This window comes from Mycteria americana, chromosome 20 (assembly GCF_035582795.1).
Source record: "Mycteria americana isolate JAX WOST 10 ecotype Jacksonville Zoo and Gardens chromosome 20, USCA_MyAme_1.0, whole genome shotgun sequence".
Taxonomy (NCBI): Eukaryota; Metazoa; Chordata; class Aves; order Ciconiiformes; family Ciconiidae; genus Mycteria; species Mycteria americana.
In genome coordinates, this window is record NC_134384.1 from 5930856 (window position 1) to 5956955 (window position 26100).

General features: G+C 57.3%; 1 protein-coding gene across 4 annotated transcripts; it reads right to left on the reverse strand.

Moving 5' to 3' along the window:
* Positions 1–4828: 4828 nt before the first annotated feature.
* On the reverse strand, positions 4829–26100 carry KCNC4 (potassium voltage-gated channel subfamily C member 4). 4 transcript variants are annotated; one of them, XM_075521577.1, is made up of 5 exons: positions 25268–26100; positions 19439–20375; positions 19092–19093; positions 17670–17781; positions 11710–11846 (listed from the first exon to the last, which is right to left on the reverse strand). In XM_075521577.1, exons 1-5 carry the CDS (start codon positions 25916–25918, stop codon positions 11710–11712), a joined length of 1839 nt encoding a protein of 612 aa, XP_075377692.1. In that variant the 5' UTR covers positions 25919–26100. The 4 variants fall into 4 exon arrangements, with proteins under 4 accessions (XP_075377691.1, XP_075377692.1, XP_075377690.1 ...); XM_075521576.1 differs by lacking the exons at positions 11710–11846; positions 19092–19093 and adding an exon at positions 4829–4998 and having other exon boundaries at positions 17670–17852; XM_075521575.1 differs by lacking the exon at positions 19092–19093 and having other exon boundaries at positions 17670–17852.

The following is a 26100-nucleotide window of genomic DNA, read 5'->3' on the forward strand; positions in this document are numbered from 1 at the left end:
TCAAGGCCGTGCCCAGCGATGTCAAGTGCCAGAGACTTGGGTAGCCTCAAGAGCGGCTCTGGGGTGGGTTTATAACCTCTCCAGTGCTCCCAGCTTCACCTCCTGCGGCCCACAGGCTCCTCCAGGCAGCGGCAAGCACAGGTATCCTCAATTAGGAGCCAGATTAGAGCAAGGAAGCAACCTCTTCATGTTTCCATAGGTATTCAGTAGGAAGGAGGAGATAAAGTTGGCTCCCAGGGAGCCTCCCCCCTTCCAAAATCCCGCCAGGCGATGCCGCAACCTCCTACCGCAGCCCCAAAGATGAGCGCGGTGTGATGCCAAGTCAACCAGAGCAATGCAAGGGAAGGTGCCCGCTGCTCGTGGGGCTTTAAGAGAGGCAATACAGCGAGCATCGCTGTGGGGCTTGTGTGCCCCCGATGGGGACGTGTGCTGGTCCCAGCGTTTCAGGGTTCCCAAATCTCAGAGCCTGTGTGGCCGTCGGAGAGCTGTCACCCTGCTCAGGTCGCTGCAAGAGAGATGCAGGGGCAGTGGGGAGAGCTCTTCCCCCGTGGGCTCAGGGTAACGTGGAGTTTAGCAGGAGACTTCCAGTCGGCTGAGAAGCACACATGGGTCTGCTCACATCGAGCCGTCTCCCCGCTCGAAATCCCTTAAAGAAGAGCTGCCTGCTGCTGGGTGGCAGCAATTGCCTGGTTCGGACGGGTCCGATGGGCAGCCTGACGCTCAGCGCAGCGGCCGTGGCTCCAGCTGCTCTCATCGCCGGGATGGAGATGCAGCACAAAGCTCTGGAAAGCCGTCCTCGCCCAGAGCTGGCTCAGCCCTGGCTCTCTGCTCACGGCAGGGATGCCCAGCTCCCGCTGCCCTTCTCCTGGGCTTTGCTCCGGGCTTGTCCCACAGCCCATTGCTGCTTTCACCCAGCACCCTGCAAGCGGTCCCTCTTTTTATACCCCTGCCCGGCAAATCTGCCTGTCTTAAAGGGGCGATTAAGCATCTTCACTTAGGAAAGGAGAAACTGAGGCACGGGAGAACAGTGCAGAGAAAACCCCGAGCAAACCCGCTGCAGAGAAACCCAACATCCCCATGGAATCACCAGACCCCCATCCCTTTCCCCACCGCCCCCCCTGCAGCGGCACCCCGAAGGGTGGCCTGGCTCCAGGGGGAAGCCCCTCTCCCAGCCCGGATCCGGCCCCTCGGTTATCCCTGGCACGGATGCAGCTTCCCGGGAGCGGCTGCCCCGCCGTGTGCCGTTCCCCTCCCGGCAGCTACTTTCCTAGATTAAAAATCATGCGCTCATCGCCTGGGCACGGAGCCTCTTGCTTGTTTTTATTGACAGCACCATCTTTCGCTGATTAAAATTCCTTTAAGTGCACCCGGTGGCTAATGCCAGCCCCGAGGCCAGGGATGCTGTCACCGTTCCCCCCCCCATATCAGGTCTTTCTACCCATGTCGCCTCTCCGCTGCGTCCCAGCCTGCCGGCCCCGCTGCGTGTCCTTGGATGCTGTGTGTGCCTCCCTCCCCGCTTGGTCTTTCCTTGGCTTCGAAAATGAAGGAAAAGAGTCAAAAATGCTCCTGGAGATGGGGGAAAGGGTGATTGTTATTTAGGAAAAGAAATGGGGGGGTGTAAGGGTGTGCCAGGCTCCATCCCCATCCCTTGTCCCCTTCCTCCTGCTTGGCTGGTGCTGGATTTATACCCAGAGGGATGGAGAGCCAAGGAACGCAGGCCAGGAGGGGAGTCGTGCCAAAAGCGCCCGAATCCAAGCCTTGCGGCTCCAAACGAGCAGCGGCGCTAACGAACTCCCCGCCGGCCCTGGGCTGGGGCTGCCGGAGTTGTCGGGCTCGGCTGGGATCGCCCGCCGGCAGGGATGGGCTGCTCCGTGGGGATATGGGGAACGCCGGGAGCGTCCCACCGCCCACCAGGGAGCTGGATGCCTGGGTCCAAAAATGGTTCGAATTCCTCGTGGGGCCGGCCGAAGTGGCACGTGGTGGTGGTCCCCAGGGCAGGGCCAGGAGCAGCATCCAGAAACCATCCTTTCTGCTCCCCTTTGGGCTTTCTGCTCCCTCCGGGAGCTGTCGCTCTTCCATGCCTGGTCCTGCTGCTCCCCCAAGAGGGTTTTGGCCCCTCCAGGGGTCCGGCCTCTCCCATCGCACCCCCCCCCCCACCACGACCCTCCTGTGTCTCCGGGGTCCGTCAGGAAGCCGGGGTGCCCATGGCCTTGCCCAGCAGCCCTGCGCACACCCCCAGCCTGGCGCGACGGAGCAGCCGCAGCGAGGGCTAAGGAAGCCCCGCACCGGCTGGGGAGCTGGGATGGGGGCTTCACCCCCCTCCTGCACTCGGACACCCCCAGGGTGTCCGGGGGTGAAGGACCTTACCTGGCTGATGGCTCACGTCCACCTTCGTGTAGCTTCGGAAAGGCTTGGCAGCGCTTCACACCCATCTCCCTGCCCCAAATCTAGGCTGAGGCCATCATGCTCGTCCTATAGCCCCAGGGTCGGGCATAGAGGGACTTGCCTCTTTCCCTGAGCCAGCAGCCAAAGAGGGAGGAGGAGGGAGAGGGGCACCCTGGAGAGCCAGAGGTCCCACCGGAGCAGGGGGACAGCCACGTTCGCTTTCTCTCGCCGAGTGGCTGCTGGCCATCACGGATTCGCAGGGAAGAGACCGGTCCCTGCAAAACCACGGGGTTTCCGTGGCAAATGGAAAAAAGTCCGGACCCCTCCTAAGTCAGCAGCCCGGAGCCAGCCTGGGGGAGCCGCTGATCCCCGGGGACACCCTCGGTCCCTGAGCCACCGGTTTGTTCCTCCTGGTTTTTGCCCAGGGGTCAGTGGGAAACAGGTTGCATCTCCAGGATGGAGAAGGGACCCCGTCCTGCTGCCGGGGGACACTGCAGGGGACATCTCCAGCCAGCTTTGGACCAACCACCCACAACGTGACCACCCCGTCCCTGAACCCACCTCCCAAAAGTCAGGCTGTCCCGGTCCCTTGAGGTGACCCTCAAGCAGCCTGGCAGGTCCGGAGCACCATCTCACTGCCGGCCTGGGAGGAAGGCTCCCGCTTTAATTGCTCTTTGGCCCCTGGCCACTGATTGCTCACATTTGTGACCGCTTTCTTTTCAGTTTCGTGGCAGCTTTTCGGTTCCCCCCCTGGTTTTAACCATCCCAGCCTCTCCCTGCGCTGCCGGTCTCCGATAAAAGACCCCATGTCCCCGGGGCAGGTTGTCAACAGGTAGAGCCCCAAAATCTCCATCCTGGAGGTGTCAGCTGAGGCCCCTCCAACTCACTGCAGCAGCGATCGGAGTCGTGCCAGGTCTCTTCGGCTCGCCGGGGGTTCACGCTGCGCCTCGGGGGGTGCAGGGGGTTTAAACCTCCTTCGGAGCCGGTCAAAAGGCAACGCCGGGAGCACCCCGGCCCCAAAAGGGTGTGAAATATTCAGCCCTAAACCCATGCAGCAGCTTAGCGCCGTCTGCTCGGCTCTGCGGCCAGGCCGCCCAGACAGCTCGGGGAGGACCAGCCCATTCGCCTCAATGCGGTGTTCACTCTGAAACCTAAGGATGGCACCGGTGTGGCCATAATGCTGATTGTTTCATCTTTGATAGTCAGAGCAGGCAGAGCCAATGCATTTGTCAGCTCTGCAGTGCCTTTCCTTCAGCAAACGAATATCACGTGGATGTTGAAACCAGTCTGCCATGGGCTTTCCAGTGGGCTCTCGTCCAAGCTGCGCGAGAAAGCAAGGAGCTTGGCCACAACAGCCAGGCAACGCTGCTGCTGAAATCACCGTCCCTGCTGCCAGGGACACCCGGGGTCAGGACAGGGCTTTGTGGGCACGCAGGCAGCCGGCGGCGAGGAAATACCGAGGCAGGGGGGGTACGGGAGCTGACTCAGCTCATGGATGTCTTTATTCGAACTCTAGTACGGTTGGACAGGTAGAGGCATGCGTACAGGACAGACAGAAATGGGAGTAGTATTGCCTTGATCACAGAGATATGTAACAGCGGTAGAAAGACACTGACCGTTCCAGGCCAGCCGGGTTCACCCCACCTCATTCACCTATCGCTTCCCGTCCCCGCGCCCGAACCGACCCGCTCGTCCCCCCCCGGCCGCTCGGGGTCTGTGCCCTGGGGTCCGCACCCATGAGAGCGGGGGCGATGGGGCAGCGACCCGCTCGCGGCACCTCGAGTGGAGCCTTCGAAACCCCGGAGAAGGGTCCCCAGCGGCCGTTTGACGATGGAGACGGTCAGAGCATGGATGGAGCCGCGGGCGGCGATGGCTCGGGCGAGCAGCTGGCGAGTCTCCGGAGGCGGAGGGGCTAGGTGCATCCGAAAGCGTGGGCGAGGGGAGGGGGGCAGCCCAGGAGCGCGCTGGGGAGCCGGGCAGCGTGTACGTGGAAGGGCTGGCAGCAGGCAGGGGAGCGGGGCCACCCCCGGCACCCCAGCTTCGCCTCCCGGTCCCGCTGCCCTGCGGCATCTCCCTGGGGGGGACCCGGCTGCCGACCCCCCCCGGCCGCAGGGCTGGCAGCCGGAGCTTTGGGCTGCTGCGGTGGGCAAGCAAAGCTCCTTGGGGAGAGCATCCCTGGAGGAATGCTTCCCTTGGCCTCGGGGAGAGCATCTCCTTTGGGGAACGCATCGCTCAGCCTTAGGAAGAGCATCCCTCGGCCTCGGGGAGAGCATCCCTGAGCCTCGGGAGAGCATCCCTGGGCCCTGGGGAACGCGTCCCTTGGGGAACGCATCCCTTAGCCTCAGGGACAGCATCCCTCCGCCTCGGGGAAAGCATCCCTCGGGGCACACGTCCCTCCGCCTCGGGGAAAGCATCCCTCGGGGAGAGCATCCCTCGGGGAAGGCGTCCCTTGGGGCACGCGTCCCTCCGCCTCCGGGAAAGCACCCCTCGGGGAGAGCATCCCTCGGGGAAGGCGTCCCTCGCCGGGGTGCTGCCTGCGTCCAGCTGGGGCTCAGGAGAAGGTGACCACCTCGCCCTGGGGGTAACTGGAAGAGAGGACGTCTTGGCAGGTGTCTGCAATTAAAGACACAAGTATTAACCGCGCCGTTAGACACCGCTTTCATCGGCTATTTGTGGAGAAATAGGAGAAGGAGAGCGAGACTGAGCTTCCAGGGGACCCAAACTTTGCAGGGTGCAGAAAACAGAGTAACTACAAAGTGAAATAGCCTTCTCCGGAGGAATAAAATGCTGCTATTCCATCAGCAAGTCAGGAAAAAATGTTTTTAAAAAGCCTCAGAACGGACCCAGAGGTGGAGACTTGGGAACCGATCCTCCGAGAGAAACCAGATGTGGAGTCAGGGTGATTTTGAGGGTAAAAACGAAGAGCAGAGGAAAGAAGTCACCCCGCTGCGGCCCTCTCCTCCCAGAAAGCTGCTCTCGACCAAACTTCCCAAGCCAGATGTCCCAAAGCCAAGCCTGGTGCATTAATATCCCGCAGTGTTTTTTCCTGTCTCTCTCTCTCTCCCTCTCATTCGTTATCATTGAATTAATTAACAGTGATTGGAGCTCTGAGTCACGACACCGCCGCTACCCATGTGCCAGGACCCGGTTTCCAGGCGAGGGGCCGTCAGACGGGGAGACAGCTCCCGATCCACCCGATAAGCCACGGAGCTGCCCTTTCCACCCAGGGATTTTGCTGCAAAACCCAACACCAGCTCCTGACTGTGGGTTTGACCTGGCTTTCCCCTCCGCAGACCGGACACAGCTCCAAAAGCACCGCATTTTCCCCAAAATAAAGCGCTCATCCTCCGTCGAGCATCACTTGGGCGAGCAGTGCCCAGACGCGGAGGCTTTTCAAAGCCCCGCAGCCCAGAAAAACCCTTGGGATTAAAGTCCCTAAATCCCAGGGCTTGCAGAGGACCCCCCCTCCCGAGCTGCCACGACAGACCGGTTCCGGGGACCCAGCGTCATCCCCCAGCAGCAATTTGGGGACCAGCGCCGGCCACGCACGAAGCGGCTGCTGAAAAATATCACCGCTCCTGGTTCAATCACTCCTGCAAGCAGCTAAAAGCTCTCGGCAGGGCTCGTGGCCTGCTAGAAACGTTCCCCATCAGGTCGATTGATTTACCAGGGACACGACTCGGCTTTTAACTCCCATCTCCTCCTCCCCATTCAAAGCCATTTTGCGTGCTAGCTCGAGACCTGCTGCCCGCATCCTCCAGGGACCTGCCTTGGAAAGCAGCTTCCCAGCCTCGGAAAAAATTAGCATGACTAAAAATAAATAACAACAGCGGAGATTTTTTTTTTTTTTTTTTTTTTGTTTAATCGCTGTCCCCCAGACAAAGCCTCCACGAGAAAACCGCCCTCCTGTCTCGGCTTATCGTTACCGGCTCGATTCCACTCCGCCGGCGGGTCCCAGCCCCTCCGCAGCGTGCGGCTCCTTCCTCGGCCCTTCCTTTTGGGTGCGGATCTGGCGCCCAGCAGCAGCGGGGTGATGCCCTGCCACCCCCTCCTCGGGCAAGGCAGGAGGCTTGGCGCAGCCCGGCCGTGACCCAGCCCTGAAAATCCCCGGGGTTTGCTGGGGTGCTGCCAGGGCCATCCTCCCCACATTTCCAGGGATGGTGAGTTCACACGGTCCCGCTTTCCCCCTACAAGCATCTCCCCAAACACCCTTACGCGCTGCCTCCACGGGCTGCCAGCCTCCAGCTGCTCCAGCACAATGTTTGGGTAGGTCCTACACTAACTCTGTTTTGGTCTGCCAGTGCGATTGCTTTTTTTTTTTTCCCCCTTCTTTTTTTTTTTTTCCTTCTTTTTTTTTTTCCTTCTTTTTTTTCTTCTTCTTTTTTTTTTTCTTCTCTTTTTTCCCCTTCTTTTTTTTTTCTTCCTTCTTTTTTTTTTCCTTCTTTTTTTTTCCTTCTTTTTTTTTTTCTTTTTTTTTCTTCTCTTTTTCCCCTTCTTTTTTTTTTTTCTTCTTTTTTTTTTCTTCTTTTTTTTTTTCTTCTTTTTTTCCCCCTTCTTTTTTTTCCCCCCATTGAAAGATCTGTTTGCCGACAAGAGGCTCAGGAGGTGCTGAAAGAGAAATCACCAAAAGGCAAACCACTCCCGCAGGGACGGCTCCTCGCAGCCCCCCCGGCCGCCCCTCGAAGGCTTCCCGGGGCCACCCCAGGACATTTTGCGGGTCCCTTTTCTTTTCACCACTGCAACAGGAGGGCTCTGAAGAGCCGGCAGCGCCCGCGGGGCAGAGCACCCCACCGCGCTCCCCAGATGTTGGCGTTAAACACCTCCCAGCCAACATCTGCATCTCCCGCGATGCCCGTCTCCACGGACCACGTAACGCCGGGGGGGGGCTCGTGACGATGGAGCGAAAGCCAGCGGCCACCTGCACCTCCCCTGCTGCGAGCACCAGAGGCGCTGCCCCGGGGGGTACAAGAGGAGGAGCACGACCCGCTCCCCAGCAGTTCGTAAAACATTTCCTGAGCCTCCGTTTACCTTCTCATGGGGGAAAAGCGTAAGGATCGATCGCCCGGGCGGAGGTAACGAAGTAACAGACTGGGAGCAGGGAGGCACCTATTTATAAGCTCAACTGCATCTTATTTTGCATCTGCCTCTGCTCTCCCCGTTCCTCATGAGCACGGGCGAGGGATGAGGTTGCTATTTATTTTATTTTATTTTTTTTAATTGTCATCAAATAAGCACTGAGGATTTTTCCTGGCAGTGCTGGGGAAACCAGAAACAGGCTGCTTCTGGGTAGAGCAATTACTCTCTTGACATCTTAACCTCCTGCCCGGCTGCCTGACAGGCCTTTCTATTTTGTCAGCTCTTTCAGGCATCTCCCGAGAAACAGAGCAGTTGTTGCAACAACAACAATTAATACTTTGCACGCAACCCGGGCTGGCGGCGCAGTCTCCACGCAGACCGCGCTCGAGCCTCCCGGGAGGAAGAGAGAAGGAGGAAGCTGCTGCTGGACGATGGAGGGGGGAACCGGATCCAAAGGACGACGCTGCTCGGCTTTTGCCCCTTGCACGGCTGCTTTCTGCACCGGGCGCGGGCGGTTACAGGGGTTTGATCCCCGTCCCAAAGCGCTGCCGGTCTCGGCAGACAGACCCACGGACAGACGGACGCAAGGGCTCGAAGATCAGGGCAGCCCGATGCTACGCAGCGTCTCTGCCCCCGTTCCCGCTGCTGAGCACCACGTGCACCTGCAGCTGCCACGGGGCGAGGAGCACGGGGCACTAAAGCTCCCCTTGGTACCGCGCTGCCGGGCATCACGCTATATATAGGCGAGGGGCACGTATATAGGGTATACGCGGTGCTGTATCCGTACGTTCCTGCTCAATCACAGCATCCTGCTGCGAACAAGACGGCGGCTCAGACCCGACACGCTCACCCCATCCCATGGGAAACTCTCCTTCCCAGGCTGGGATACCAGCAGCAAGCTCCCTGCCCTGACGGTCGCTGCACACCAGTTGATTTTTTTTTTTTTTTTTTAAATGCCATTTTAGGACTTGGGCAGAGGCAGCCAGACTCCTATTGATTTATTCAGTTCGTCAAGAATAAATCAAACAACCTTGCTTTCTCCCGCTGCTTTTCGCCTTAGCTGGAACGTGCGCTCCTCGCCAGATCCCTAAACATAGATAAGCGGCTGGGAGGATATTCGGGGGAAGTATCGTATATTCTTGCTCTATTCTTATCCTATTCTCTAGGCAGCCAATTTTGGCCACTGTTTGAGATAAAACCCTGGGCTACAGAGATATTTAGTGGTCTGCTCTTCTGATCCACTACAGCTCCTCTTATCATCTTATCCAGGGGATTAACCCCTGCTAACTCGCCCCCAAAACCGACCCAGACCCCACCTAAAAATAACAACGTGCTGTTTTCCCCCTCCCGCATCCCCCAAATCACTTGTTCAGAAGGCGGCGGGGAGGAAAAGGGAGAAGATGCGATGGGTTTTTCAACAGTTTGGTGCCTCCCACTGAAATCCCTCCGTCTCCCATTCGGGGCTCGGTTGTTTTAGAGGAGCTTTTTGCACATTAGTCATCCCTTCTCCGAGTTGCATAACGCCACTGCTAAAAATTGCATCGTACCGGCTCCATGTCAGCTCTCATACACAACCCTCGTTGCTCTGATGGGGATGAGATTTTTTGGGGGGTCCACCAAGGGTTTTCCACACCAGGAAACCAGCTCCGGTGTTTGGATGAGCTGATTTGGGAGCCTGGCCGGGGGAAAGGGGAGGATGGGATCTCTCTGCATCCGTGGCCGCGTCTGCTCCAGGTTAATCCTCTGCTTTCAAAAGACTCAAACCCCAAAGTTTGAGTCTCTTGATCTGCTTCTTCTGCAAGAGACAGGGCAGCAGAGCTGGTTTTTCATGCCTGGCTCATCCCCAAAGCCAGCGTGTGACCTTGGTTAAATCATTTATGATTCAGAGACCACTGAAATCATGGAGGGTGACCTTCCCTCTCGCACGGGCTGGGGATATTCCAGCTCCTCCTGCTTCCAGAGGAGCCCGCTCCGAAGGGGAGGATGCGCCAGAGAAGCACCGGTGTGGTGCTGCCATACTCGCCCCTTCGCCCGGCCCACGGGGTTTTGGGGTGATTCATGAACCTGCCGAGGTGCCCCGACTGTTGGGTGCAGGAATACGCTTGAATTACAGAAATTCAAGGAACGCAGCTACACCAACAAGATGCGGTAAACTGAGGTCCTGCCAGCGAGGGCTGAATCGCCGTCACGGCCCAGGGTTCACGGCACAGGGGTAGGAAACCACTACGGGACATGCTGGGCAGAGGAGGGATGCGGCTCATCCTAATTTCTCCCCGACTCTGCAGAAATTCCAGCTCCAACACCAGGTCTATGCGGTGCTCAGCTCCTGCTGTCAAGCCCCGGGATCGGCTCATGGCACCAAGGTTTTTTTCCCCCGTTTTCCGCTTCCCTTTGACTCTCGCGCTGCTCTGCTCGCACGGCTGGGGCAGGAGAAGGCAGGAAGGAAAGAAGAAAAGCGAAATAAAAGGCAAGAGCTTCTTGTCGGCCCGGTGTAGGACTTGGAGGGGGGGGTGTTTTGGAGATGTGGTGACTGGCTCTTCCTGGCAGCTCCTTCAACTCGGTGGGGAAGAAAAAAAATAAGCCAGACGAGGCATTTAACGCTTCTTCCTTGCATAGCATCTCTTCCACCGTGGCAGCAAGGAGTTTTACTGCAGGAGGCTCTCAGCGTTAACACTTCTCTACACCGAGGGAAACTGAGGCACGGGCAGCCTGGGAAGGAGCAGGAGGGTCCCAGCTGCGGGATCTGCCAAAACCCAGCCTGGCTCCTTTGGGGTGCAGGGACCAGCCTTGCACCAAGGGGATCTTTACTCTGCATCATCCCCCAAGCACCAGCTCTGGTTTGGCCGCGATGGAGGGGAAGGGCCTGACCCCCAAAAAGCTCTTGGGGCTTTTTTTTTTTTTTTTTAAAAACACACCCAAAGCTAAGCTTTGCTCCCCATCCTCCGGCTGAAAGTCCCCAGGTTCCAGCCCCACTGAGCTGGACTTGCTCAGAGAAAGGAAAGAGACTGGGAGAGCACCGGGATGAGAGTCAAGACAAGGGATGCACCCACCAAAGCAGCCCCTTTCAGCCACCCGAGACCCCGATGCCTCCGGGGAGGCAGAGCCGGGGCGACGGAGCTAGAAATGAGCCAGAAGTCAGGTTTTGTTCTAGTTCGGGAAGACACCCGAGACCATCCAAAAATCATCCCCAAAACTAATATATGTGAGCAAAGACCAGCAGCGTGACGGGGAGTTTGGCACTCCAGCCCCATCCTCCCAAGGCTGGGGGAGGACCTGGTTCAAACCCCGCTCCCATCCCCGTGGGGATGCTCTGCCCCACCGCAAATGGATGCTCTGCATCCACCTCAGAAGAGGATTCGTCCTCCCATCCACGTAGGCATCATTTTGTCTCAAATCTCTCGTTTCCCCACTATTCGACAGCAGCAGCAGCTTTCCCAACCGCTCCTAGGGACCCGTATTCCTCTCCCCACCACCTCCCAGCTCGTCACGGGAGCACCCATACAATTATTTTGCCGATCCTTTATCCCAGCTCCGCGTGCTCCCCGCACCCGCTCCTGCAGCCTCCAACCTCTCGGGGCTGGTTTTCAAGGCTGCCAAAGCCACCTTCAGCCCCAGGACCATCCCTGAGGCTGGGTGGAGAAGGAGACACAAGCAGGGAAGGAGAGAGGGCGATTTAGGCAGAGAAAGGCACAAAACAAGAGGGGAACCGCTGCTGGGCAGGGAAGAGAGGTTTATTCATCTGTTGCCTCCAGAAACTTGAGGCTGTTTTTAAAAAAAAAAAAAAAAAAAAAGACCTAAAATTATATGAACTCAGCCATTTCCAGCACAATGATATGTAATTTTATGAGTCAACATGTCCTCCTTGCATTTCCACCACCCTTTAGCCCAAGTGCAAACGGCCCACGGGAAGGAGGGCTCGACACCAGAGGGAATCGCACGGGTTGGCCCAGTTTATTTAGGATGAATAAGGTTTCAAGGGGGGGAGAAGAAAACCCAACACCTACTCCAGGGACTGTCCCAAACACATGGACACGAGACAAGTTCAATGGAGACGTTACACGTCCTGCAAACCGGGCAGGGGGAGCACGGCGGCGGCGCTGGGCTGGAGAAGATCAGAACCCGCTTCTCAGCGATGGAGATGTCCCAGCTCGGTCTCCTCTGGGCACAGGCACCGCTGCGGAGACACGGCATCACGGGGAAGGGGGGACAGAGCGACACGACACGACAAAGCGGGATCCGGGCGGCGTTTTAGAGGATGGAGGGGACGGGAGAGCAGGGACGCCGCAGAGGACAGGGAGAGCTGCAGCGGGACGCGAGGGGAGCCAAGCCCACCGTGGATCCTGCCACACCATCTATGCTGCTTAGGCTTCGGGATTTTCCATAGCCTTGGTGAAGAAAACGGACAGGTTAGAGCCCAGCAGCCTCCTTCCCAAGATTCGGGAAGCAAAGAGCACCAGGGTGAGCATCGCCCAGCCCCACACCCCAGTTCAACCCCCTAAAAAAAATTCAGGAAGGGCTTTTTGGGGGCAGCCAAGCTTCCGCGGATCCTCCAGACCTCCCCTCCCTTCCCCTTGGCTGCCCGTGCAGGCGAGCAGCGCCGGCCCAATCCGGGACTCGAGAGTCGTCGATGGTGGGAGACCAAATCAGCGCCGGGGGGTGTTGGGTTTTGTTTCCCAAACCGCTCTGAATGAGGAATGAGTCTGGGGATTTCGTGGGCTGAAGCGAACGGGGAAAAGCAGCAGAACTCAAACAAATATGGGATTTGGAAGGAGTTATTCCCCCGGCTCTGGTTTTTATGCCAGCTGTAGCAGCAAGCTGCTGCTGACACCTTTCTGTGTGGAAAGGAGCAGGTAGACGCGCTCGTTATTTTCCGTAAGAAATTGCATTAAAGAGCAAATATTTCTATTGCTTTAAGCATGGGAACCCTTCACACTCCCCCAAAGAGCCAGAAATTGCTCCAGCTTCTATTGAAAAGCAACAGCCAGAACAAATGCTCTTGCAGGTCAAAAGCCACTTTTCTTTCTGAAAGAAACTAAGTATTTGCACTGAAAATTGGATTTTTAGGTCCAAACGGCAGCCCTTTTCAAAGATGAGCCCCAAGATCTGCTCTCCGGATCACCGCACCTTGCAGGGACAGCTCTGCTGCCAAAATAGGGAAAACCAAGGCTGCTCCCGGCCACGAGGAGCCCGACTGCCCCGCGCCATGCCACGCTCGCTGCGTCTTCCCCGAGAGTGCCTGGGCGAGCAAACGCAAGCCTCGCCTTTGCCTTCCCTGCAAGCAGCGGCGAGCTGCGGAGAAAGCAAGCGCGTGTGAGCGAGCGTGCGTGCGCACGCAGGGGGAGCGGAGGGAGGCGGCTCCCTGACAGCAGAAAAACAAGGTGATGGATGGCCCCTTCGGCACCGCCAAGCTTGGAAACTGTCCCCACGTCCCGCCGGGGACTTAATGGCCCGTCTTTGGGTTCTGCTTTGATGCAAAGGCACCGACGGCGGGTGCTGGCCCGGCCAGGGTGTTTTGGGCTTGGAACAGGGCTGCCCGCTCGGTCCGGAGCGATTGCAGCATCACCTCCGTGCACGTCTGAGGAGGATGCCGAGACACGAGCACCATCCGGAAAAGGCTTCAGAGCACTACCTCTTTAAACCTGATTTTTATCCCCCTTTTGTCCCTTTTTCCTACTCATTTCCCAGCCAGCAGGGAGGCACGGGAGGCTTCAACCTCTTCCCGTAACTCAGCCACCCCAGGAGACACGGCTCCTCCAGCTTTGAAGCTGGAGGAGAAAGGGCTGGGGGACAGAAGGCTGCCTGTCTAAACCTGTTGCTGACTTCAGCAAAGCTTTTCCAGTTCCCGCAGTGGAAGCGAGAGCAGAATCAGGCCCCAAAGAGAAGAGCAATTTCCTTCTTTGCTTTCTGGCACAAATCCACGCAGCGAGCAAGGAGGGAAGCGAGCGCAGCCCTGAGCCGGGGGGAGCCCCATCCCGAGCTGGGGATGTTTCCCACCTACAGCAGCCCATGCAAAGACCCCCTGCTCCCTAAAAACAGACCCCAAAAAACTGCATCGGGCTCATCCTTCAGCAAACCTTGCTCTTTTTCCAGGAGCGTTGAGGCTCTTTGAAGAGCTCACGCGTTTTCCTGCCCGCATCCCACCCTGAGCCACGCGCGTGGGAAGCAATCGTGCCGAGATGCAACCGGTCCCTGAAAGCTTGGGGTTACTGATGGATCCAGCGCCCAAACAACATCGATTTGTCGAGAGGTGTTATGGGCTCGGGGCTTGCTGGAAGCCGCCTTGGCGATGCAAGGATGCGCTGATGTGGTTGAGCACTTTATAGGGATGCTCTTTGCCCTCTTGCTCAGAGCATTGAATAGAAAAGGGTGGAAGGAGGGCACAGGAACAGGGCCAGAATCATGCTGCCAGTTTTGATTAAGTCTCAAGCATCACAGTTTGGGGTTCATAAAGGTGCTTGGTTGCTCCAGGGCCCCTCTGCAATGGGACTCTGAGGGCAAACCTGCCCCGAGACCAACACTTCATTTTCTCCATCAATTAATTCCTAACGCATATAAAGCCACGCTCACAGGACCAACTTAAGAAGGAGCTCAGGACTCCATCCCCCAAGGCCATTGTGGTTTTCCACTGAGCTCAGGGCCAGGTGCCACCACGGAGTCGAGCTGCAAAGCGCCGGAGGGTTGTGCTCCGCTAATTGCCACCGGCGTTGTTCGTTAATGGAGCCGGTATCCCAGGAACTCACAGAGGTGCTAACTGAGGTCACCGGGATTGCTTTATAAATGGGTTTGTTGCCAAGGAGCCGTGTGGAGGCATCTTATAAATAGAGTGGTGGGGCAGCGGGTAACCCCCGGGGGCTCTTCCCCAGGACCTGGCAATGCCGCGCTCCCCACGTGCAAACGCTCGCGGCTCCCAAGCGCACGTGCATGCTCACACACGCTTTGAGCCGGCAGCAGATGGGGACGGGGTAATGCAAGCAGGCAGCATTGCCCAGGAACGCCTGTGCTTGTTTATAACAGCGGCCTGGCGCTCGTCTACGTGTTGTACGCGCTCGCACGTGTGTCCCCGTGCAATCGTGGGCTTGTCCCCGCTTCCCCCCCCCCCCCCCCCCGGGGCAAGCATCACCGGTGGACGCTCACGTGGGCATCCCCACGCTGGACCCCACACCACTCAAGCCACAAGCCGGTCACGGCCCGGCACTAACAGCAAGCAACAGAGTAAAATCAGCTGCGTGACGCTCCGGCAACCAAGCCAAAAATTGCCGCTTTGCCACGCCAGCGTGTTGTCAAAGGGTAAATCCCCTTCCCTCCATTTAACCCCATTCCCTGTGGCTCCTCTTGAAATCCCACTCTGGTTTCAACCACTACCTTTTCCTAGACCATCATACCCAATCTCGCTGGCGTGGGGGATGCGGGACTCATCCTGCCTCCGTATCCCTCCACCCAAGCAGAGGATGGGGGCTCACGTGCCAAGACTGAGCCACGCCAGCGTGTCTGTGCCCCAGCAGGACATATTTCAGGGAAATGCTGAGCAGGACCCGAGTGCTGGAGGGAGATAAGGGGTCCGGAGCCATCCCTGGCAGCCGGGGAGCTGGGTGACACCACTGGAAAGAGCAATAGGGACAAGAAACACACGCCACACGGCAGGCGTCACACTGCAGTCCAGCTTGGGCCCAGGTCCAAGGTGGTGGGCAGGGATAGCTCTTCTCTTTGAGCTGCCCCAACGAGACCAACCGCTGGAATCGGGCTCAAACCGTGATGGATGAGGAGATCTGCAGCATATTCCTGAACCAGCTCCATCTCCTGACTTCCACAGCTTGTACAGACATCAGTACCTGTCCCAGGATCTGACAGATGGCCATCAGCAAGTCGGGCTCAGAATCAAGCTCATCTCAATTTGCAGAGCTGCCAACATCCCAGTACCAGAACAAACAGCCTCAGCAGGAGATAAATCAGGACCGAGGGAAGAGGCGCCTCTGCGGCTCCCAACAGCTTTTGGCTGGAGCACAGGAGGCTGCTTTGCCCCTCTGATCATCTCTGGTCACCACTAACCCTGACCAGACTGGAGCATTTCACCAGGGAAGACATCAGCCCTGACCTCCCAGGACAGCATCCCACCGGTCCATCGCCGACAGCCCAAGCAGGACGCAGATGTTGAGGTTCCCTCTTCCCAAAAGGTCTCGCGCATCACTCAAGCCCCTCTGGACGCCAGATCCACCTTTCTCCAGGTGCAAGACCATTTCAGCAAGGTGGGGGTAAGTGACCCACGTACACGTCTATTTTTAATTGTATAAAGCACTCTGACGTTTGCAGGAAGGACACCAGAACAAAGCAATGAAGATCTCCAAAGTCCCCTTTCGAATAGCTGTTGCTGCCACCACGCATGAAATAAATCTCCTGGTCTCCTGCAACCAAGTAATGTGATTTGGGAGCCCAGCAAGAGCATCACTGGATCCTCAGCTATTCGATCTACTCTAGTTCTCCTGGCTTCAGTGGGACCAAGCTCAAACTCTTAGGTTGAGGAGATGCCTGACTTGAGCATCTTGTAAGGATGAAGATCAGCACTGGCTTTCATCCCTCTCCTTCGTCCCTTCCAGTTCAGCGTCCCCCCCTAGTCTGGGGCAAGAGTAGAGCCCCCTCGCTTCTTCTCATTAGCAGGCATTAGGAAAAGAGACCAACTTCACAGAAAAAGGCACTTCCAGGAAAAATCGGAGGCTTTTCAAGCAAATATTTGTATAGTACCCTTCTGCCCAAAGGTGAGCAAAGCTTTTCGGTTTTTTCCTCTTTCTAAGGGACCATGCTGAGCAGGAACACCAAAGGGAATCTTTGATTTCCCAGGAGGAAGCAACCAATTTGCTTCTACTAGCGTAATAAATGTGATTGCCCCCAAACACCTCCCCTCGCTCCAGGGGCTGTTGGAGATCCTGGCCCAGGCCAGCCTGGGACAAGCCGGGCTGCCTCACACATGAAAACAGGCAACTCCCCAGTGTAAAAGATGCCAGGAGGGTGTGAGATGAACCTGAGCACCAGGGCTGGAGGTCACAGACCCAAAGCTGAGGTCCTCCCTATGTCCCAAGCCCAGCCAGTCTTTACCAACCCAAGCAGAGCTACAGCAACAAACCCTTGAGGGCCTCCAAAGCACCAACACCACGAGCCAACGGGTCTTGGTGTACAGCTCAGAGACGTAGCACATCGTCTTTTCTCTTGCCTGGTCCCAGCTCGCATGCACCATTCCCTGTGAGTAACTGGGATTAGATGGTACCAAGGAGGTAGAGACAGGTCAGCTCTGGAGCTACATCATCCCTCACCACCCTGGACACACAAAAAAACCTGCAGAACTAAAAAACTGAGCCGTGTCCTAAGAATTATCCCAGCAATCGAGGGTGAAGCTGGATTTTGCGGCTCAAGATAGGCACTGGATTTACCCTCCCAGGGGCTGGGGTGCTGGGAGATGGGCACAGGGCACTTCTCTGGTAGAGCAGAGAAGGCTGGAGGACGGTGCGAAGGGAGCAGGCTAAAGAGGACTGTTGTTTTGTCATGGGAAGAAGAGTTTTGTGTTTTCCTGACTCATCTTCCCCACAGTTTCCCATGGAAAACCTCAACACTTAGCAAAGCTTTCCAAACCCAGAGGAGACAGCCCTTCTGGCAGCCCAGTGCTTTTGGCAAGGCGGCACTTGACACATCGCGGCTCCCCGTGCTCAAACCCACCAAAAGACATCAGAGGGGGAGAGGAAAGGAAAAGCCTGTGGATTTTTTTTCCCTACTGAAAACCTTTCGACCACCTTCAGTCACAACCTCCCCAGGAGAGACGTCCCCCTCACACCACCCTGAGATGGGTGACTGAGGCCCAGGGAGAAGAGCGGGAGGGACAGGAGAAGTCGGAGCACTGGGGAACAAAGGGACAGACCTGTCCCCAAGGAGGGCAGTGCAGCCAGCATGGGGTCACAGACCCCAGATAGTGGCAATCAGGGGAGGAAGACTTGGGGGAGGAGAAAACAAAAAGGGTAGAGCTAGCACGGAGAGACGTGGTGGACGGAGATGAAGCAGATGGAGAGGCAGGAAGACAAGTGGATTTGGGGAGCAGAGAACAACAGCCAGGCAGGCAGATGGAGATGAACCACCGTCTCGGACAGATGCAATAAACCTCTACCTCACTCCTCCATCTCGCCCTCCCCAGCCCACGGGCCAGCTCACACCTCCAGCATCAGCCATACCTTTCTGGATGCCTCCATCCGCCGCACAGGAGAAGTCACCTGTGGCCAGCAGGAAGCACGTGGAAGATTTCTTGTTCTTATCCCGGGTGCTGGAGCGCCGCATGGGCCGCTTCTCATCGGTCGGTGACAGCGGCTGCTCCTCGTCTGACAGCACCACGTTGGCCTCACCATTCTGCTTAGAGTCTGCAAGAAGGTGGCAGAGACCCATCAGCAGCTGATAAACCCCCAGGATGAGGTGCTTGGGGTGGCCAGAAGGGTTTGCTTAGACCATGCAAGGAAGCAGAAGACCAGATTGCAGGTGGCCCAGAGCAACACCCACAAATTCAGGTACTGATCCCAGCCTGGACATGCTAACTCAGAGCGACCAGGGGAGCAGGACCATGGCAGACTTTAATCCCAAGCAGCAAACAGCAGCTCTTACTCCTGCTGAGGGTTATATGCCCTGTGTGAAGCCAAGCAGGGTTTGCCAGGGAAGAAACACCCCTGGTCTTTGAGGTCCACCCACCTAATTGGTGGGAATTAGCTCTGCAGAATTCACACCGCTGAGATACAGGCTGCTCAGGTTAGTGGTGGGGTGCTAATTTATGTCATCTGACTCTATGGTTCGTTAGCGGAGAGGGTGCTATGCCAGGTGAGGGTCCGGCCTGAACTCCTGGATCGGTGTTGGGGTGAAGGGATAGGGTTGACCTGCTCCTCCAGAGGAGAGCTGCTCTCACTGCTCCCCACTGCCAGGGCCCCCGGGGCAGACGGGATGCGTAGGCACGTGGAAAAGGGAGATTTATACAGGAAAACACCGATCTGGGGCATTTGGAGCTCCCTGTGTCCCCACAGGTGAAGGACCATCACTGTTGAACATGTGGCCAGATGTGCGGCTGCTCAGGGCTGACCTCAGTGAATGCCACGTCGGTGCAGGACACAACTCCACCGTGGGCCCTCCTGTTTCCGCACTGCAAAGCCGGCGGCTCTGGAGGTGCCGCTGGCAGCAAACCGAGACGAAAAGGGCAAAGCAGCCTCCGTGGCCAGCAACGATACCACGGCAGGGCTCTCGCAGCCCCCAGGCTTAGCCCAGGTGATGCTGCCCACCAACGACTGCCCACGGCTGGGGCCATGCCCTCTCCTGACCTGAAGGAAAGACTGGCCAAACCCCAAACTTCAGCTCAGTGCGTGAGACCACATAATAAACGGACAGGGGCTGGTTTTGCTCCTGCCTGAGGACAGGATTCGGAGCAGCGCTGACCTTGCCATGCAGGGATGCTACATCTACTAGAAGATGAATGGGGAGGTGGGGTGAAGCCCCTGGGAATACCCATGGATTTATCCATTTTGGTGAAGCTTGCCCTGATTTCTGGTGGGAGGAAGCAAAAGAAAATCTACCCCAAGGGCATTACCAGGCTAAGATGGGAATCGGGCAAATGGTCTTACCTCTGTCAGCGTGAGGAAGAGGTGGGCTAGGTAGGGACACCTTGAATCACACCACGATGCCTTGATCTATGCCATTAGGAGAGCAGGATATGGCCTTTCCCCCCTGCCTGGAGGGGGGATCTTGATCTGCAGCATCCTGGTCCACCAATACGGCACCCAATACCTGGACACCCAAGGGCCCCGGACCCCAGCCCTTTCTACACCAAGTTCTCACCAACCCAAGAGCTGGGGGCCGTGTCCTGCAGCAGGGCAGTCCCCAGGGACTCTGGGACACAGGAGACCAAAAACACTGCCTTGTGGGCTCCTGGAGGTCTCCCCCTCCCTCTGCCCCACCTTTGGGGTCTCACCTGACCGTTTCCGCTCAGCCGCCCCCTCCTCTACCGCCAACGGGCAAGTGTCGCTCTGGGTGCTGTTACGGGGGGAGTTTTCCTCGGATTTGCAGTAGGTAGGGGAGTCCAGCGGGGCCGGACGGGGTATATGCTTTTTCTTCTTCTTTGGCAGCTTCTGCTTGGCCATGGCCAACGAATAGTACATCCCAAAGTTATTGACAATGACGGGCACGGGCATGGCGATGGTGAGCACCCCGGCCAACGCGCAGAGAGCCCCCACCACCATGCCCGACCAGGTCTTGGGGTACATGTCGCCGTAGCCCAGGGTCGTCATCGTGACCACAGCCCACCAGAACCCAATGGGGATGTTCTTAAAGTGAGTGTGGTCGCTCCCGCGGGGGTCGGACGTCTTGGCTCCGATCCGCTCAGCATAGTAGATCATAGTGGCGAAAATCAAGACCCCCAAGGCGAGGAAGATGATGAGGAGCAGGAATTCGTTGGTGCTGGCCCGGAGTGTGTGGCCCAGCACCCGGAGACCCACAAAGTGCCGTGTCAGCTTGAAGATCCGGAGGATCCGGACGAAACGGACCACCCGTAGGAAGCCCAGTACGTCCCGGGCAGCTTTGGAGGACAGGCCACTGAGACCTACCTCCAGGTAGAAGGGCAAGATGGCCACAAAGTCAATGATGTTGAGCAGGTTTTTAACGAAGAGAAGCTTATCTGGACAGCAGATGATACGAACCAGGAACTCGAGGGTGAACCACAGGACACAGACCCCTTCGATGTAGGTGAGGATGGGCTCCGTCTCCACTTTATGCGTCAGCAGGATCGTCGTGGTGTTGCCAACCACGAGGGTCTCCGTCACATTGACGTCGATGTTGAAGGCCTCGTGCGTCTCCAGGCAGAAGGTTGTGATGGAGACCAGGATGAAGAAAAGCGAGGCAAAAGCAACTACCTGCAAAAGTCGAAATTACACAGGCCATTAGCTGATTTGGGTCAGCCCCTCCTGATTAGTTGATTTGGGTCAACCTCTCCTCTTTGGAGGAAAGCAGCAATTTTATGAACCACCATGGCAACAACTTTGGGGTAGCCTGAGACACGCTTCTGGTGTCACCTGCCTTTGGTACATCTCTTCTAACCCCTGCTGGTGAATACCAATAGCAGGGATGGGAGAAGTCCTCATTCAATAAAAATGAGTGCAACAGACTCAAAACACCCCAGGAGCTATGCTGCTGCCACCCACTTCCCCAAGACCAAGGATGGAGAACAGGGAGGGTTCCCTGGACCTGTCCCATGAGTTGAAAGCAAACCTTAGTGCCTGGGGACATCAGTCCAGAACCTTTCTCCAAGTGCTACGATATGTACAGGGGAAGGTGTGCTGGGCTCCAGCTGTGGCTGGAGATGTGCCAGAAATGACAGTGATGGGGATGAAGGGCAACAGCCTGGGTTTGGAGTAAGCCTCCACTGGGGACACACATGAAAAGGGAACTTGGAGAGGACTGAGTCAAAGAGCTTTCCCTCACATGCATCCCAACCCCCCCCAGATGAGACGTTCACACCATTCATGACTGTGAGGTTTGGGGTCTGGATGTATCAGAGATGTCCTTTTGCCCCCTCCCTGCTCCCTAAGGGTCAGTGGTGGACGATGTGCCCACGAACGGTCCCAGGACTGAGAGGGCAGGAGAAGGAGGAGAGGAGCAGCCAGAGCTCAGCATCCCGCCGATGCCTGGACCTGGTGACACCCAGATGCTCCCATTTCTCCCCTCTGCCCGACCGGTGAGACCATTGTCCCCTCCGCGCCACCTCCTCCCCACGGCACGCTGCCGCTTCGCCTTGGATGTGAGCGAGGAGGGGCCGGCAGCACGCGGTGGAAATCACGGGCTGTGTCAGAAAGAAAACACTTTGTCGTCCCCCCATCAATCCTGCTCAGCCCTCCTCCCCGACAGGATGAGCTCATGATGAGTCCATTACCCAGAGCATCTGTTTCCAAGAGCCCCCGAAAAAAAAAAAGCCTCCGAGCAGAAAAGCTCTTCTTCTACTGTCCTCCAGCACGAAAGCACAGCAGGTTTGGCTTCCTGGGAGCAGATCCTGCTACAGCACCCTTTGCTGCTAACCCACCCTGTCCGCACCGAGCAGGATGCGACCTTTTGCTGTCAAACCCACCCGACCGGCTGCGTTCAGCAGGCAGCCGCACCGTGAGCCTGCTCTAGACGACAGCCCGGGTCCTCGGCTGGAGTGAATCAGCAGCAGAGACAGTCTGAGTCACGCTTGAGAAGAACCCGGCCCCGGACACTGGCGGTAACGTGCCGGCAGCCCTCAGCCTGCCAAGAGCATCCTTGAGGGGTGTCCCCAAGGGCAAACGTGTGGGTCCAGCACAGAGAGCATCAGCCCTCCAAAAGTTAGGTGTGAAGTTTAAGCCAGGCTCTAATTGATGGAGAAACCTCTGGAAGATGATTCTTCCCCCCCCCCCAGTGATAGGCACCTGCTCGGGGATGGGCCAAGATGTTCTTTACCAGAGCTCAGCTCAGACCACTCTGGACCACGCGCTGTGACGCAGCTCTGCTGGGGGCAGCTCCGATCAGCCACGCTCAATTTGGGAAGCAGACCGAACAAAAAAGTGGGATCTTAAAGCAAGGCCGGTTTAACCAGACACATGTGTCTACACAGCAGTGGCACGGCCAAAATAATCTGCTTTTCAGCGGAGGGCTGAGTAACATTCAGAGCAAACTTGAAGAGTAAAACTTGAAGAGTAAAAACATTCTGAAAACTTGAAGAGCAAAAACTTAGACTCAAAGCAAAATAGGAAGAAAAAAATTACCAAGGAAGAGAGTGGGACCCTGCAAACACTCAGGCAGCGAAACAGCCCCGCTGTATGAGAAGTGTAGGTGAGATCTGATTGAGCCCCAGGAGCAAAAACAACCTCTAAAAATAGGAGAGTCAGGTTCACAGCCGGTGCCAACCATCGTCCCCCCCAAAGTCAATAGTGCTGCTCCAGTTTTGTGTCAGCTGAAGATCTGACCTGAGATGTCTTATCTCGGCTTTGGCCTCTGCTCCAGGCTCAAGAATTTACCAAAACTGTCTTAAAAAGAAAATAAAATCTATGTATATACCCACCGGCCACCGATACAGCACCAAAATCCCCACACCAAACAAGTCCTCCAGAACCTCCCAATGATCTACACGATCTCAAGATGCGCTCAACAGCTTGGGATGGGTGCTCCCCAAAAAAACCGTGACCCTACAGGGGGTCACTAGCCTGGAAGTCCCAATGGAAGTGAGGTGAGGACCCCACAAGTCGGGCTGCAAAGGGAAAAATAATGAGGAGCTACAAGTGAGCAGAGGTTGGAAGTAGAGGTAAAATCACAACCAGGGCAGCTTCCCATGGGGAGAAAGAGAGTTTTACACTCCAGCTGGGACAGCAGCTACGCTAGGGACCAAATTTTCACTGAGACTGGACTAGATACAGGAGCCAAGATCCCACGGGCATCGATGCTACAAGGAAAAGATGCTAAAAACTTGGGAGGGGAATTTCCAACCACACGCTCACGCAGTTGCCAGCTCAGGAGGTGCTGGGAGAGAGAAGTGCCGGAAGGAGGGGAAGACGGAAAAAGCCAGGAGCCGACGGAGCCGGGCCCCAAGGGGCTGCTCCGTGGGTGAGGAGGAACAAGGACCAGAGAAATTCAGCCCCCGAGACTCCTAGTCACTGCTGTCGCACGACCGAGGGAGAGGTTTTACACACACAACCCGGGACCGCTCTCCTTCCCGCTGCTGCCAAGATTTGGCAAGACGCACCGAACCGGCGGCTCCGGCGCATCCCCAGGCCACATGGCGTGGCCGGCAGCACCCCTTTTGCTCTGAAAAGGAAGGGGGAGACTCCGAAACAGGCCAGCGTTAAAGAAATCCCACTTCAGCCACCCCAAAACACCAGGGCAGCACCATGAGCGTTGCACCTGCAGAGATGCTCATAGGTCCCGGAGCATCCTAGCGCTGGACGGCGACTCCAAACCAGTAACAGTTCCCTGCGTTAACTGGGTGCACTGGGCAGGTTGCGCTCACTTAGGTTGGTTGTACTGCCTCGCGCCTCAGTTTCCCCTTCTGCCGAAGCAGTTCTCCTAAGCCATGGCAAAACTATACTGCTATTTTAGAGTGAAAAATATGACCCAGAAGAGCCTGCGAGCGTTACTGCGGGAAGGTGCCCGTCCTCGTGGCGGTGCTGAGCTGAGGCTTTATCTCAGACCAGTAAGAAGGAAGCGGGGAGCTCCCAGTGCAGACTGGTCCCACTCCAGCTCCAGTCAGGGCTCACGTCACAGCCATCTCTGCTCCCCCCGACACGCTCCTCCTGCTTCTGTTTAGCAAATGCCTTTCTGAGCGCAGCTCAGCACGCAGGAAAAGCAGAACCAAATAATAACGTGAAAAATCTGAGCTGAATTATTCTGCTTGGGTTTATGTTTTAATTTGGAGCTTCACACCACTCGGAGCATCTCTCAGAGGCCACGAGCCCTCAGAGATGGGCAAAGAATCGGGTACCCCTTTCAAAACGAGTAAAGCTCTCGCTGCCCAAGCATCCTCTGCGTGTGCGTGTTGCTCTTACGTTAGCTGCAAAAACACCGCCTTGACAAACTGACCCCCTGCCCTGCGCGCTGCTGGTGGGTGTGAAATGCCTGCAGGATTTCTTACGATTGATGGTTTTTTTACACCTCTAAATGCATCCAAAATTCATTTAGATCCCAAATATCTATATGCGTGTGTGCGGCAGATTTATAAGCTGGGCGTGACGGGGGACACGCGCGTGGGGATGGGACCGGATGGGTATGGAACGGCGTGGGTGGGTGTCTGGGGGTCGGTGGGCAGTGCTTTGGGGATGATCTAAGAGTAGCTGGGAGAGGAGACACGTGCGCAGAATAGTGCCCGAGCCAGGCTGGGAACCCAAAGATGTGACTGCTTATGGGGGATACGTCCCGGGCACGTCGGTGTCTGTGGGTAGGGATCGTCTGTGTGTGCAAGGGGGTGTTAGCACGCGTGTGTGCTCGCGCGTGTGTACGTGGCGTAGCAGGTCCCCAGGGATGTGTGTGGATGAAGGGGGCTGGGGCGCGCGCGTGTGTTGTGTGTGTTTGTGTGTTAACCGCGGCTGAGAGCCTGCGCTCGCACGTGCTGATGGGGACCGTATGCTGCGCGTGGGCAGCATCGACGCGGCGATGGCGGGGGACAGGGGTGCGGGGACGAGGGCTCTTGCAGGGTGCAGGGAGGGGTGCTTGCACAGACGCGCGGGGTGTCCTTTGGGGCTGCTGCTGCTGTAGAAGAGGAACACGAGCTCCTTGGGGACAACCATGAGGATCCCATTTGCTTCAGGACCTGATTTGGGTGCCAGCAGCCACCAGCCCTGTCCCCCCACGCCATACCTGGGCTATTAAACGTGGGTTTTGGCGTGGGCACGCACACAACCCGGTGAGAGGAACCTAAGCAATCCTGCCCGTCCTAGAGCATCCTGAAACTCTGCCAGGACTCAGCCCTGCCAAGGACTCCCCCTGACAATCCCTCGTCTCTGTGGGCACAGGATGTGCCAGGGCAGCACCCAAGGGTGCAAAGGGGGCAGGGAGCGGGCTTGCCCCCCGTTTCAGCCCAGCTCCCCCAGATGCAATGTGTTGGGATGGAACAGGGAGATGATGGAAGAGGCTTCCTGTAGGATGGGAGATGGCCGACTTGCCCCGTGGTAGGAGGGGGATGGCGATGGGGGGGTCCGTGTAACCCACCAGGAGAATCCATCTCACCCATGGGGATGGGGAGACGGCGACACAACCCCAGCACGGCCCCATCCCACCTCCCCACTGGCGCGTTTCGGGAGCTTACCCTTGCCGCCTTGGACGAGTAGGGATCCTCAAAGAGCGCCCACATCCTAGGCTGCCAATTCCGACAGCAGCCACCCCCTCCGGCAGCCCCCGCTGCCCCCGGCGGCCTGTCATCCATGCCCAGGCGTTGAAGGGCCATCTCCCTACCCCCTTCCTCTTCAGGCTCCTCTCCACCGGCCCCTCCACCGGGCTCGGGACTCTCGAAGATGTCCAGGGCCTCTTCAGCATCGCGATGCTGGCGGTAGGTCATCCAGCAACAGGGTTCCACATCCGTCTCATCGATGCCCCAGTAGGTCAGCTCCTCCTCGAAGAGGGGTCCGCAGATGTCCGCGGGGCAGTGCAGCTTGCCGGTACGGTAGTAGTTGAGCACGTAGGAGAAGATCCCGGGGTGACGGTCGAAGAAGAACTCATTGCTTTTACCATCAAAGTCAAAGTTGCTCTGGGCATCGGGGTCGGCGAGCCAGGCCAGGCGGGTGCCCGGCAAAGTCCGTAGGGTGCTTTTGTAGGTCTCATGCCGGGTGCCACCTACATTGATGGTGATCTTGTCCGACTCTTCCCCTTTGCCCATCTCTTCCTTCAGGCATGTTTTGGAGGGTGGTTTGTTCCCAGACTTGCGTCCACGGTAGGAGGAGACACACACCGAGCTGATCATAGATTTCGGTGGATGGGAGATGCACGCTACGCGCACCCTTCCTCCGGGCGAGGAGCTGGGGGTCGGCGGAGGCAGGAGAGGGGGGCAGAGATGGGACTGGGGAGGGGAAAAGGGGGGGCTCAGGCTTGGCTCTGGCCTCAGGGGGAGCAGGCTGGAGCCGAGCCGGACACCGCTGGCTGCTG